This window comes from Oncorhynchus mykiss, chromosome 17, assembly GCF_013265735.2.
Source record: "Oncorhynchus mykiss isolate Arlee chromosome 17, USDA_OmykA_1.1, whole genome shotgun sequence".
Lineage (NCBI taxonomy): Eukaryota > Metazoa > Chordata > Actinopteri > Salmoniformes > Salmonidae > Oncorhynchus > Oncorhynchus mykiss.
Window position 1 is genome coordinate 94,313,022 of NC_048581.1, and position 14,950 is coordinate 94,327,971.

Genomic DNA, 14,950 nt, shown 5'->3' on the forward strand with positions numbered 1-14,950 from the left:
TAACCATCTTCCCTGTCCCTGCTGAAGAAAAGCAGGCCCAAACCATGATGCTGCCACCACCATGTTTGACAGTGGGGATGGTGTGTTCAGCTGTGTTGCTTTTACGCCAAACATAACGGTTTGCATTGTTGCCAAAAAGTTCCATTTTGGTTTCATCTGACCAGAGCACCTTCTTCCACATGTTTGGTGTGTCTCCCAGGTGGCTTGTGGCAAACTTTAACCGACACTTTTTATGGATATCTTTAAGAAATGGCTTTCTTCTTGCCACTCTTCCATAAAGGCCAGATTTGTGCAATATACGACTGATTGTTGTCCTATGGACAGAGTCTCCCACCTCAGCTGTAGATCTCTGCAGTTCATCCAGAGTGATCATGGGCCTCTTGGCTGCATCTCTGATCAGTCTTCTCCTTGTATGAGCTGAAAGTTTAGAGGGACGGCCAGGTCTTGGTAGATTTACAGTGGTCTGATACTCCTCCTCAATATTATCGCTTGCACAGTGCTCCTTGGGATGTTTAAAGCTTGGGAAATCTTTTTGTATCCAAATCCGGCTTTAAACTTCTTCACAACAGTATCTCGGACCTGCCTGGTGTGTTCCTTGTTCTTCATGATGCTCTCTGCGCTTTTAACGGACCTCTGAGACTATCACAGTGCAGGTGCATTTATACGGAGACTTGATTACACACAGGTGGATTGTATTTATCATCATTAGTCATTTAGGTCAACATTGGATCATTCAGAGATCCTCACTGAACTTCTGGAGAGAGTTTGCTGCACTGAAAGTAAAGGGGCTGAATAATTTTGCACCTCCCAATTTTTCAGTTTTTGATTTGTTAAAAAGGTTTGAAATATCCAATAAATGTCATTCCACTTCATGATTGTGTCCCACTTGTTGTTGATTCTTCACACAAAAATACAGTTTTATATCTTTATGTTTGAAGCCTGAAATGTGGCAAAAGGTCGCAAAGTTCAAGGGGGCCGAATACTTTTGCAAGGCACTGTATTTGGTGAAATAGACCGGCGTGCATCTCCATAGGAAAACAATGGGGGGAGCTCAGCGTTCCAAGGGCAAAAAGTATTTTGGGCTAGCATTGGATGACAACAGAGCTCGCTGCCCAGACTTACATGATTAGAAAGAGGAGATTCTCATGATTAAAATGGTGTCCGACTTTAAAAAAAATTGAAATATGCACATTGCTAGATATTTCCATATAGGAAACAATGGGACGACCAGAGTTCAATGAGTCATTTTTTGTTGTTGTTTACAATTTAACTACCAGCAACGTGGGCAGGTCTCACATCATGACCACACCCACACTGCAAAATAAATGTACACATACACGTTATTAAATTATTGCTTGCGCGCCTCAGCGAGAGAATGCGTGGTCAGGCGTTAAAATAGAATTGTGATGCTCAACTCGCTGCAAGTCCAGCCTCTCCCATCTCCTCATTGACACCGGTTATATTGCACTCCACGAGGAAACTACTGTGGCAGGCTGACCACCTGTTACGCGAGTACAGCAAGGAGCCAAGGTAAGTTGCTAGCATTAAACTTATCTTATAAAAAAAAACAATCAATATTCACTAATTAACTACACATGGTTGATATGAATTAACTAGCTTGTCCTGTGTTGCATATAATCAATGCGGTGCCTGTTAATTTGTCATCGAATCACAGCCTACTTCGCCAAACGGGTGATGATTCGCGGGGGGAAAAAAAGCACAATCGTTGCACAAATGTACCTAACCATAAACATGCCTTTCTTTTTCTTTTCTTTTTTTAAACCTGCGTATTTAGTTAAAAGAAATTCATGTTAACAGGCAATATTAACTAGGGAAATTGTGTCTCTTCTCTTGCGTTCATTGCACGCAGAGTCAGGGTATATGCAATAGGTTGGGCCGCCTGGCTCGTTGCAAACTAATTTGCAAGATTTTTACATAATATTGCAGGTTGTGCCATGTAACAGCAACATTTAGACTTAGGGTTACCAACCGTTAGATAAAATACGGGACGGTTCCGTATTTCACAGAAAGAATAAACGTTTTATTTTCGAAATGATAGTTTCCATATGATAGTGACCATATCAATGACCTAAGGCTCGTATTTCTGTGTTTATTATAATTAAGTCTGATTTGACATTTGATAGAGCAGTCTGACTGAGCGGTGGTAGGCAGCAGCAGGCACGTAATCATTTAGTCAAACAGAAGCTCATAGCTCATAGAAGCGCAATGCTGGGATGAACAGCGCTGTTTATGACTTCAAGCCTATCAACTCCCGAGATTAGGCTGGCAATACTAAAGTACCTATTACAACATCCAATAGTCAAAGATATGAAATACAAATGGTATAGAGAGAAATAGTTATAATTGCTAATTCTTATTAAATACTTTTTTCTTTACATAGTTGAATGTGCTGACAACAAAATCACACAAAAATTCAATGGAAATCAAATTTATCAACCCATGGAAGTCTGGATTTGGAGTCACACTCAAAATTAAAGTGGAAAACCACACTACAGGCTGATCCAACTTTGATGTAATGTCCTTAAAACAAGTCAAAATGAGGCTCAGTAGTGTGTGTGGCCTCCACGTGCCTGTATGACCTCCCTACAATGCCTGGGCATGCTCCTGATGAGGTGGCGGATGGTCTCCTGAGGGATCTCCTCCCAGACCTGAAGCATCCGCCAACTCCTGGACAGTGCAACGTGGTGTTGGTGGATGGAGCGAGACATGATGTCCCAGATGTGCTCAATTGGATTCAGGTCTGGGGAACGGGCGGGCCAGTCCATAGCATCAATGCCTTCCTCTTGCAGGAACTGCTGACACACTCCAGCCACATGAGGTCTAGCATTATCTTGCATTAGGAGGAACCCAGGGTCAACCACACCAGCATATGGTCTCACAAGGGGTCTGAGGATCTCATCTCGGTACCTAATGGCAGTCAGGCTACCTCTGGCAAGCAAATGGAGGGCTGTGCGGCCCCCCAAATAAATGCCACCCCACGACTGACCAAACCGGTCATGTTGGAGGATGTTGCAGGCAGCAGAACGTTCTCCACGGCATCTCCAGACTGTCACGTTTTTCAGGGCTCTGGCAGTGCTCCTCCTTGCACAAAGGCGGAGGTAGCGGTCCTGCTGCTGGGTTGTTGCCCTCCTACGGCCTCCTCCACGTCTCCTGATGTATTGGCCTGTCTCCTGGTAGCACCTCCATGCTCTGGACACTACGCTGACAGACACAGCAAACCTTCTTGCCACAGCTCACATTGATGTCCCATCCTGGATGAGCTGCACTACCTGAGTCACTGGGTTGTAGACTCCATTTCATGCTACCACTAGAGTGAAAGCACCGCCAGCATTCAAAAGTGACCAAAACATCAGCCAGGAAGCATAGGAACTGAGAAGTGGTCTGTGGTTACCACCTGCAGAACCACTCCTTTATTGGGGGTGTCTTGCCAATTGCCTATAATTTCCACCTGTTGTCTATTCCATTTGCACAACAGCATGTGGAATGTATTGTCAATCAGTGTTGCTTCCTAAGTGGACAGTTTGATTTCACAGAAGTGTGATTGACTTGGAGTTACATTGTGTTGTTTAAGTGTTCCCTTTATTTTTTTGAGCAGTGTATATACATACACACATACATATATATATATATATATACATACATACACACACAAATATACACATATATACAAATATATATACAGTGGGGCAAACAAGTATTTAGTCAGCCACCAATTGTGCAAGTTCTCCCACTTAAAAAGATGAGGCCTGTAATTTATCATAGGTACACTTCAACTATGACAGACAAAATGAGAAAAATTCCAGAAAATCACATTGTAGGATTTTGAATGAATTTATTTGCAAATTATGGTGGAAAATAAGTATTTGGTCACCTACAAACAAGCAAGATTTCTGGCTCTCACAGACCTGTAACTTCTTCTTTAAGAGGCTCCTCTGTCCTCCACTCGTTACCTGTATTAATGGCACCTGTTTGAACTTGTTATCAGTATAAAAGACACCTGTCCACAACCTCAAACAGTCACACTCCAAACTCCATTATGGCCAAGACCAAAGAGCTGTCAAAGGACACCAGAAACAAAATTGTAGACCTGCACCAGGCTGGGAAGACTGAATCTGCAATAGGTAAGCAGCTTGGATTGAAAAATGTGTGGGGTCAAAATGATCACAAGAACGGTGAGCAAAAATCCCAGAACCACACGGGGGGACCTAGTGAATGACCTGCAGAGAGCTGGGACCAAAGTCTACCATCAGTAACACACTACGCCGCCAGGGACTCAGATCCTGCAGAGCCAGACGTGTCCCCCTGCTTAAACCAGTACATGTTCAGGCCCGTCTGAAGTTTGCTAGATAGCATTTAGATGATCCAGAAGAAGATTGGTTTCATCTGACCGTATGACATTCTCCCAAAATATAACTTTTTGGTAAAAACTCAACTCGTCGTGTTTGGAGGACAAAGAATGCTGAGTTGCATCCAAAGAACACCATACATACTGTGAAGCATGGGGGTAGAAACATCATGCTTTGGGGCTGTTTTTCTGCAAAGGGACCAGGACGACTGATCCGTGTAAAGGAAAGAATGAATGGGGCCATGTATCGTGAGATTTTGAGTTAAAACCTCCTTCAATCAGCAAGGGCATTGAAGATGAAACGTGGCTGGGTCTTTCAGCATGACAATGATCCCAAACACACCGCCCGGGCAACGAAGGAGTGGCTTCGTAAGAAGCATTTCAAGGTCCTGGAGTGGCCTAGCCAGTCTCCAGATCTCAACCCCATAGAAAGTCTTTGGAGGGAGTTGAAAGTCCGTGTTGCCCAGCAACAGCCCCAAAACATCACTGCTCTAGAGGAGATCTGCATGATAAGCCAAAATACCAGCAACAGTGTGTGAAGACTTACAGAAAACGTTTGACCTCTGTCATTGCCAACAAAGGGTATATAACAAAGTATTGAGATAAACTTTTGTTATTGACCAAATACTTATTTTCCACCATAATTTGCAAATAAATTCATTAAAAATCCTACAATGTGATTTTCTGGATTTTTTTTCAGGCCTCTCTCATCTTTTTAAGTGGGAGAACTTGCACAATTGGTGGCTGACTAAATACTTTTTTGCCCCACTGTGTGTGTGTGTGTGTGTATACATACACACACACACACACACACACAGTTGAAGTCAGAAGTTCACATACACCTTAACCAAATACGTTTAAAATCAGTTTTTCACAATGTCTGACATTTAATCCTGGTACAAATCCTGTTTCAGGTCAGTTAGGATCACCACTTTATTTTAAGAATGTGAAATGTCAGAATAATAGTAGAGAGAATGATTTACACATACAGTTGAAGTCGGAAGTTTACATACACTTAGGTTGGAGTCATCAAAACTCGTTTTTCAACCACTCCACAAATTGCTTGTTAACAAACTATAGTCTTGGCAAGTGGGTTAGGACATCTACTTTGTGCATGACACAAGTAATTTTTCCAACAATTGTTTACAGACAGATTATTTCACTGTATCACAATTCCAGTGGGTCAGAAGTTTACATACACTAAGTTGACTGTGGCATTAAACAGCTTGGAAAATTCCAGAAAATTATGTCATGGCTTTAGAAGCTTCTGACATCATTCGAGTCAATTGGAGGTGTACCCGTGGATGTATTTAAAAGCCTACCTTCAAACTCAGTGCCTCCTTGCTTGACATCATGGGAAAATCTAAATAAATCAGCCAAGATCTCAGAAAAAAAAATTGTAGACCTACACAAGTCTGGTTCATCCTTGGGAGCAATTTCCAGATGCCTGAAGGTACAACGTTCCATCTGTACAAACAACAGTACGCAAGTATAAACACTTTGGGACCATGCAGCCGTCATACCGCTCAGGAAGGAGACACGTTCTGTCTCCTAGAGATGAACATACTTTGGTGCAAAAAGTGCAAATCAATCCCAATAACAGCGAAGGACCTTGTGAAGATGCTGGAGGAAACACGTACAAAAGTATCTGTATCCACAGTAAGATCAGTCCTATAATCGGCATAACCTGAAAGGCCGCTCAGCAAGGAAGAAGCCACTGCTCCAAAACCACCATAAAAAAACAGATTACGGTTTGCAACTGCACATGGGGACAAAGATCGTACTTTGGTCTTTGGAAATGTCCTCTGGTCTGACGAAACAAACAGAACTGTTTGGCCATAATGACCATCGTTATGTTTGGAGGAAAAGGGGAGGCTTGCAAGCCAAAGAACACCATCCGAATCATGAAGCACTGGGGTGGCAGCATCATGTTGTGGGGGTGCTTTGCTGCAGTATGGACTGGTGCACTTCATAAAATAGATGGCATCATGATGACGGAAAATTATGTGGATATATTGAAGCAACAAACGGCTTAAGGACAACAAAGTCAAAGTATTGGAGTGGCCATCACAAAGCCCTGACCTCAATCCAATAGAACAAAGCGTGTGCGAGCAAGGAGGCCTACAAACCTGACTCAGTTACACCAGCTCTGTCAGGAGGAATGGGCCAAAATTCACCCAACTTATTGTGGGAAGCTTGTGGAAGCTACCTGAAACATTTGACCCAAATTAAACAATTTAAAGGCAATGCTACCAAATACTAATTGAGTGCATGTAAACTTCTGACCCACTGGGAATGTGATGAAAGAAATAAAAGCTGAAATAAATCACTCTCCTATTATTCTGACATTTCACATTCTTAAAATAAAGTGATGATCCTAACTGACCTAAAACAGGGAATTTTTACTAGGATTAAATGTCAGGAATTGTGAAAAAAGAGATCTTAAATGTATTTGGCTAAGGTGAATGTAAACTTACAACTTCAACTAATATATATAAATAAATAAATAAATAAATAAAACGGCCGATTTATCGGTATCAGCTTTTTTTGGTCCTCCAATAAATCGGCATCGGTGTTGAAAAATCATAATCAGTTGACCTCTAGTAAAGTTGGTTGCCAACCGCCATATAAAGTCCAAAAAGTAAAAAAAGAAGCCCGAGGAAGGAGGAGAGATGATGAGAAAGGAATTTGGTTTACAGTTTTAACTGTGGATTAATTGTTGGAGTAGAGGACCTTGTGCATTTCAGGTAAAATAACAAACCAATGTTTATATCCCAGGACAAATTAGCTAGCAACAGCAAGCTAGCTAAATTACCATAAACGTTTAATGCATTTTGACTTCTCTCCAAATTAATAGAATTGGTTCAGTTTGTTTTGATATTTACAGCTGCATGTCCTAATCGTGTCTGGTGTGGGGGTACAAAAAATCAACATCCGGTCGCGCGCCACCATTCGCACATTGATTTTGTCCCCCTACACCAAACGCAATCACGACACACGGGTTGAAATATCAAAAACTCTGAACCAATTATTTTAATTTGGGGACAGGTCAAAGAGCATTAAACATTTATGGCAATTTAGCTAGCTGGCTTGCAGTTTCTAGCTAATTTGTCCTATTTAGCTAGCTTGCGGTTGCTAGCTAATTTGTCCTGGGATATAAACATTGAGTTATTTTAGCTGAAATGCATAAGGTCCTCCACTCCGACAATTAATCCACTCATAAAACAGTCAACCGAATCATTTCTAGTCATCATTACTAACTTATGGTTACCATGACAACCGACCTAACTTAGTTCATCTTTCAATCAAACACGTGGGTATAACCAATGAGGAGATGGGAGAAGGCAGGACTTGCACCGAGTTCAGCGTCACAAATAGAACTGACTTCTTATTTTAGTGCTTGGCGAAGCAGAGCTCATTGGTGCAATAATTATATAACATGCATGTTTAAATTTATTTTGTAATGCTCGTGGATGCGAGCGGTGTAGTCAGCATGATTGCGAACAATAGCTAAGCAGAAATTGTGACATAGAACAATGGGCTGGGAATAGTACATTCAGAAGGAGAGTTGGTGCCATGGTGCTCAATATAACTAATAGGAGCTGGTAGGGTGAAAAATGCCCTAAAATAAGGCCTGTTTTTCGTGATTACTTCAAAAGTACGGCAAGCAGCTGAGAATTATGGTCATATTATGAAACCGGGCTCCACGGTGGATGCAATGAACTAGATATCTGAAAAGCTTTGTTAAATGTCATGTGTCCAGCCTATTTATATAAAACCGGTCCAACTCGCGTCATCATCAACCCTAGTTGATTATAATGCAGATCTAGCGCCCACTATCGGCTTCCTAGGCTACACTTTAGTGTTAACTAGCCAACAAAATCACCAATCGCGTGATCCATGGACATGTTTAATCTGAGCAACACACTACCGCATGTTCTCATATGTCGCACCAGACTGGTCTCAGCTTCAACGCTAACGTTAGAAAGCTAACTAGCAACGGTTAAGAGTTAGCTAATGTTGGCCAGCCAACCAGCCAGCTAGCTAAGAAGCTAGCTAACATTTCCTAATTGCAAGACCGGAAACATCACACAGCTCGAGGCAAGAAACGTACTCAAGGAATAGTAAAACCATTAACCAGTTCTACCTGCAGGTGACTTGCTTCGTGCTCATTTTTGTTCATCAATAACATTGGCGCAACAGTATTTATGTTATCGTTGTCACGTTTGAGTGCAAACCGAAACACCCGCCTATGAACCCCCAGAATCAATTAAAATAAGGTTCCGATGTTAAGGTTCCGGACGCGTTGTTGGCAGACTGGTCGCCGCGGAAATGGCCGAAGTAGAAGTGTCGTTTGAAGCGAAAAGCTGAAAGCACGTCCAGTACAGTTAGCGAGAAAGATTAGTGGACAACAGTGAAGTCTTAGAATTGATTTATTTGGGGAAATTTGTTTGAAGTCAAGAGGATGGTGAAGAAGGCGTTGGGAAAAGTGGATGCAGACAAAGTAACCAGGAGGTGGATGGTGTTATCACTGGAGTCCTGTTGGACATTGATAAACAATATCATAGGCTAAAAATTCCAGAAGTAGTTAAATGCACGTCTAATGACCCGTATGGGGAAAGGGAGCAAAGTGTATCTGTATTACTGATGTTTGATGAGTATTAACCACTCTATGTAAAGTTGGGATATAAAAAATACATGCCAGAGCATTCGTGCAAACCCCAATGCAATGCAAGAAGTGTAAAAAGGGTCAGAGTTTGAGCCCCACATGTTTAGTGTAATCTTATTTATTTTTTGCCTGTTTTGAATGTTATTTTGGCATTAATAGGTGTCAGTATCAGTTTACAAACTGAAAAAAAACCACAATAATAATTTAGTTAATATAGCTGCGAACAAACATGGTCTCTTTTTTGCTGTCTTGAGTAAGGCAGCTCCAAAATGCAACAAAGCTGCAATGCAACAATACGAACAATGCATTTTCCAGCATGATGGAGCACCTTGCCATAAGGCAAAAGTGATAAGTAAGTGGCTCAGGGAACAAAACATCAATATTTTGGGTCCATGGCCAGGAAACTCCCCAGACCTTAATCCCATTGAGAACTTGTGGTCAATCCTCAAGAGGCGGGTAGACAAAAAAAACCCACAAATTCTGACAAACTCCAATCATTGATTATGCAAGAATGGGCTGCCATCAGTCAGGATGTGGCCCAGAAGTTAATTGACAGCATGCCAGGGCAGATTGCAGTGGTCTTGAAAAAGAAGGGTCAACACTGCAAATATTGACTCAACTTCATATTAAGCATCAACTTCATGTAATTGTCAATAAAAGCCTTTGACACCTTTGAAATGCTTGCAATTATACTTCAGTATTCCATAGTAACATCTAACAAAAATATCTAAAGACACTGAAGCAGCAGACTTTGTGAAAATGTATATTTGTGTCATTCAAAACTTTTGGCCACGACTGTACAGTATATATAGGCCTAATAGTACACAACAATAATACATAATTGACAGTTACCAGCTAGACCAAAATTGTCAAATTGAGGGTTCTCTCATATGTGTCTGGAAGTAGCTAGCCAATATTAGCCAGTTAGCTTGAGTGCTGTTGTGAGGCAGCAGCGTAGCCTAGTGTGCTCTGAACTTACAGCTTTGTCACTGAAATCTGGACAATAATATTACGTTAAGAAACTGTACACAATTCCTTTTTATATATACATTTTAGAGTATTCTTTCCGATTGATAAGATTAGTATGTGAAATTAACTGCTTGTTCAAGTTGGCTGGATGTCCTTTGGGTGGTTGACCATTCTTGATACACACGGAAAACTGTTGAGCGTGAAAAAGCAGCATTGCAATCCATAACACAAACCGGTGCGCCTGGCACCTACTACCATACCCCTTTCAAAGGAACTTCAATCTTTTGTCTTGCCCACTAACCATTTGAATGGCACACATACACAATATATGTCTAAATTGACTCAAGGTTTAGAAATCATTCTTTAACCTGTCTCCTCCCCTTCATTTACACTGATTGAAGTGGATTTAGCAAGTGACATCAATAAGGAATCAAAGTTTTCACCTGGATTCACCTGGTCAGTCTATGTCATGGAAAGAACATGTTGTCCACTCAGTGTATATTTAAGTCCTGCTGGGGAGTGAGACACTAGTTCCTATGGTCTTACTGTCACATGACCTAGCCTCCTCCAATCTGTTTGCAGGTCAGTACAGGGTGATGGGAGGCACGAGGGACTAAAGCAGAAACATTCAACTGGTCAATAATGGGAATGCTAGAATCAACACTACCAGTAATGGAAAGGAATGATGGACAATATTTATTCAGATGAAAATAGAGTTTACTTCGGAAAATGTAAAATTGTAAAAAAAAAAGTTATTTATTTACAAGGCTTGTAACATTACATCATGATATAACACAATGTGGTTCTGTACCTCCAACAGACCAAACAAGACATTATCCCATTCACATGACTAACCTGGTCCCAGGTCTGTTCCTGCTACAGCCAAATCTCTGATTAGTTTAGTACTAGCACTAAGAATAAGAAGGAGCTGGTTATATAGTCTGGGAAAAGCAGGCCATGACACCTCATCCCAACATTAATACAGTCCTTCAGCCCTAGACCTATAGATAGATCTCTCCTCCCTCTCTCCACTACAGCCTATTCAGTCCTAGATCTCCATCTCTCCACTACAGCCCCAGTAGTGTCTTGGCCTCCTCACTTTGGGCCATCAGGGTCTCACTGGCGTACTTCTGAAGGAGCTCCATCTTCTTCCTTCTCACCAACGCCTCCTCAATCTAGAAACAAAGATTTATTCAAGAGGCTCTTAGCCAGTAGTTCTGAAAGTAGCGTCCACGTCCCAGAAAACACTGTACGTCATCGCTCTGCTGTGTGTGTGTATGATGTGCCTCTTGCTAGCTGTCACTCAAATGGCGAGGGGCTGAAGCTCATTGGCTAGAATTCGAACTGCTAGGGTGCTGGCCAATATAGGGAAAAATGGTGCCGCAGTTTCCAGAAAACAGTCACCTTCAAACTAGGGATTTCATTCCTAATTGAGGTAAAACAGTAAGTCTGCTCATAGATTATGTATGTATGAATTACACATTAACAAATCCAGCCCAAAGCGTTTAAAAAATACTTTGTCGACTACTAAGTTCCTGGGCATGTTTTTAACTTAACCCTACTCAATCTGAAGAGGATCAAAGACATATCATTAAACTAGCTCTAACCATCCCCAATCTGGAAACAGAGATTTACATACTAATAGATTAGCATTAATATACTGAGCCACACTCAGACTAGTTGGAACATGACTTTCTACAGTCTAGAGATCTGTGTGTGAATGCAGGCACCTCTTTCTGAGACGGCACAGGAACGTGAGCGATAAAGGATGTGAGAGTTCCATCCTCTCCTTCCATCTGTTCTCTAGTCTCGTCATCTGAATGCTGAGAGACAGATCAAAACGTTAGGTTATCATCTGAATGCTGACAGACAGATAAATGTTATGCCTACAAGTAGGCCACACATGGGAATACCTTTTGACTTTAAATGGCCAGTAAATGGGACCAGAGTCCGTATGTTTTGACTGATATTCACCTCATCCTCCTTTACAGCATACATATGTTCCTCCTCTTCCTCGACCTCCTCTCTTCCTCCTGCAAGACGCGCTTCTCTCTCCGTTTTCCATTTCTCCACTGCCTTCAATATCACTGACACACACACACGTTTCTTGAGGCGACCATGTGTATTGGGTTAGGGTTAAATATAGAGTTATTGAGTATTGAGTTATGTATAGAATATTGGGTTAAGTATTGTGTAAAGTAGAGTTGTATTGGGTTGTGTGTAGTGTATTGGGTTAAGTATTGTGTATTGGGCCAAGTATAGTGTATTGGGTTGTAAGTATTGTGTATTGGGCCAAGTATTGTGTACTGAGTTAAGTATAGTGTATTGGCTTAAGTAGAGTGTATTGGGTTGTAAGTATTGTGTATTGGGTTAAGTATAGTGTATTGCGTAAAGTATAGTGTATTGGGTTAAGTATAGTGTATTGGGTTGTAAGTATAGTATATTGGGTTGTAAGTATAGTGTATTGGGTTGTAAGTATAGTGTATTGGGTTGTAAGTATAGTGTATTGGGTTGTAAGTATAGTGTATTGGGTTGTAAGTATAGTGTATTGGGTTGTAAGTATAGTGTATTGGTTGTAAGTATAGTGTATTGGGTTGTAAGTATAGTGTATTGGTTGTAAGTATAGTGTATTGGGTTGTAAGTATTGTGTATTGGGCTAAGTACTGTGTCTTAGGTTATATTGTGCTGAGTATTGTGTAGTATTGGGTTAAATATTGGGCTAAGTATTGGTTTAAGTACAGGGTTGTTTTGGGCTAAGTATTGTGTAGTATTGGGTTAAATATTGGGCTAAGTATTGGTTTAAGTACAGGGTTGTTTTGGGCTAAGTATTGTGTAGTATTGGGTTAAGTATTGGGCTAAGTATTGGTTTAAGTACAGGGTTGTTTTGGGCTAAGTATTGTGTAGTATTGGGTTAAGTATTGGACTAGTGAAGATGGCGCCGGAGGGGATGGCTGCCGTCTTATTGGCTCTTAACCAACCAGGCTATTTTGTTTGTAACTTGTTTTGAACACAATTTCAACCCCTCCCTGACGGAGTCTGTAATACCAACATGTTTCAAGCAGACCACCATAGTCCCTGTGCCCAAGAACACTAAGGTAACTTGCCTAAATGACTAGTGACCGGTAGCACTCACGTCTGTAGCCAGAAAGTGCTTTGAAAGGCTGGCCATGGCTCACATCAATGCCATTATCCCAGAAACCCTAGACCCACTCCAATTTGCATACCTCCCAAACAGATCCTCAGATGATGCAATCGCTATTGCACTCCACACTGCCCTTTCCCAACTGGTCAAGGGGAACACTTACGTGAGAATGCTATACATTGACTACAGCTCAGCATTCAACACCATAGTACCCTCAAAGCTCATCACTAAAGTAAGGATCCTGGGACTAAACACCTCCCTAAGCAACTGGATCCTGGACTTCCTGACGGGCCGCCCCCAGGTGGTAAGGGTAGGTAACAATACATCCGCCACGCTGATCCTCAACACAGGGGCCCTCAGGGGTGCGTGCTCAGTACCCTCCTGACCTCCCTGTTCACCCACAACTGCATGGCCAGGCACGACTCCAAAACCATCATTAAGTTTGCAGACGATACAACAGTGGTAGGCCTGATCACCGACAACGACGAGACAGCCTATTGGGAGGAGGTCAGAGACCTGGCCGGGTGGTGCCAGAATAACAACCTCTCCCTCAACGTAACCAAGACTAAGGAGATGATTGTGACAACAGGAAAAAGAGGACCGAGCACGTCCCCATTCTCATCGACGGGGCTGTAGTGGAGCAGGTTGAGAGCGTCCACCTCAACAAACTAACATGGTCCAAGCACACCAAGACAGTCGTGAAAAGGGCACGACAAACCTATTCCCCCTCAGGAGACTGAAAAGATTTGGCATGGGTCCTCAGATTCTCAAAAGGTTTTACAGCTGCAACATCGAGAGCATCCTGACTGGTTGCATCACTGCCTGGTACGGCAACTGCTCGGCTTCTGACCGCATGGCACGACAGAGGGTAGTGCGTACAGGGTAGTGCGTACGGCCCAGTACATCACCGGGGCCAAGCTGCCTGCCATCCAGCACCTCTATACCAAGAGATGTCAGAGGAAGGGCCCTAAAAATGGTAAAAGACTCCAGTCACCCTTGTCATAGACTGTTCTCTCTGGTACCGCATTGCAAGTCAGGGTCCAAGAGGTTCGTAAACAGCTTCTACCCCCAAGCTATAAGACTCCTGAACAGCTAATGAAATGGCGACCCAGACAATTTGCATTGCCCCCAACCCCCTCCCTACGTTGCTACTCTGTTATCTATGCATAGTCACTTTAATAATTCTACCTAGATGTACAAATTACCATCTGTATATAGCCTGCTATTATTTACTGCTGCACTTTCATTTTTTGTCATACTTTTTTTAACTGCATTGTTGGTTAAGGGCTTGTAAGTAAGCCTTTCACTGCATGTGACAAATAAAATGTGATTTGATTGGCCTAAGTATTGGGTTAAGTATTGTGTAGTATTGGGTTAAGTATTGGGTTAAGTATTGGGTTAAGTATTGTGTAGTATTGGGTTCAAGTGGGTTAATTGTGTATTGGGTTGTATCGGGTTAAGTATTGTTTTTTGTGGGGTTTTTTAAATCTTTATTTAACTAGGCAAATCAGTTAAGAACAAATTCTTATTTACAATGACAGCCTAGGAACAGTGGGTTAAGTGCCTGTTCAGGGGCAGAATGACAGATGTTTAACTTTGTCAGCTCGGGGATTTGATCTAGCAACCCTTCGGTTACTGGCCCAGCACTCAAACCACTAGGCTACCTGCCGCCCCTTATTGGGCTAAGAATTGTGCATTGGGCTGTATAGGGCTAAATATTGTATATTGTCTTAAATATTGTGTATTGGCTAAATATTGTGTATTGGGCTAAATATTGTGTATTGGGCTAAGTATTGTGTATTGG

The 14,950-nt window shown here is 41.9% G+C and overlaps 2 protein-coding genes across 4 annotated transcripts in view; both read right to left on the reverse strand.

Moving 5' to 3' along the window:
* Positions 1-8,665, reverse strand: part of LOC110494846 (probable E3 ubiquitin-protein ligase makorin-2) — a 64,536-nt gene extending 55,871 nt beyond the window's left edge. For all 3 annotated transcript variants that reach the window (XM_036950996.1, XM_036950997.1, XM_036950998.1), the window contains exon 1: positions 8,514-8,665. In XM_036950996.1, the coding sequence (XP_036806891.1) occupies positions 8,514-8,539 (26 nt within the window). In that variant the 5' untranslated portion in view covers positions 8,540-8,665. The remainder of the gene's footprint in view (positions 1-8,513) is intronic.
* A 2,034-nt stretch (positions 8,666-10,699) lies between these two features.
* isy1 (ISY1 splicing factor homolog) overlaps positions 10,700-14,950 on the reverse strand; it is a 31,353-nt gene continuing 27,102 nt past the window's right edge. Inside the window, exons 8-10 of the mRNA XM_036950999.1 lie at positions 11,979-12,091; positions 11,735-11,827; positions 10,700-11,179 (exon numbers count right to left, since the gene is read on the reverse strand). Of these exons, the coding sequence (XP_036806894.1) occupies positions 11,072-11,179; positions 11,735-11,827; positions 11,979-12,091 (314 nt within the window). The 3' untranslated portion in view covers positions 10,700-11,071. The remainder of the gene's footprint in view (positions 11,180-11,734; positions 11,828-11,978; positions 12,092-14,950) is intronic.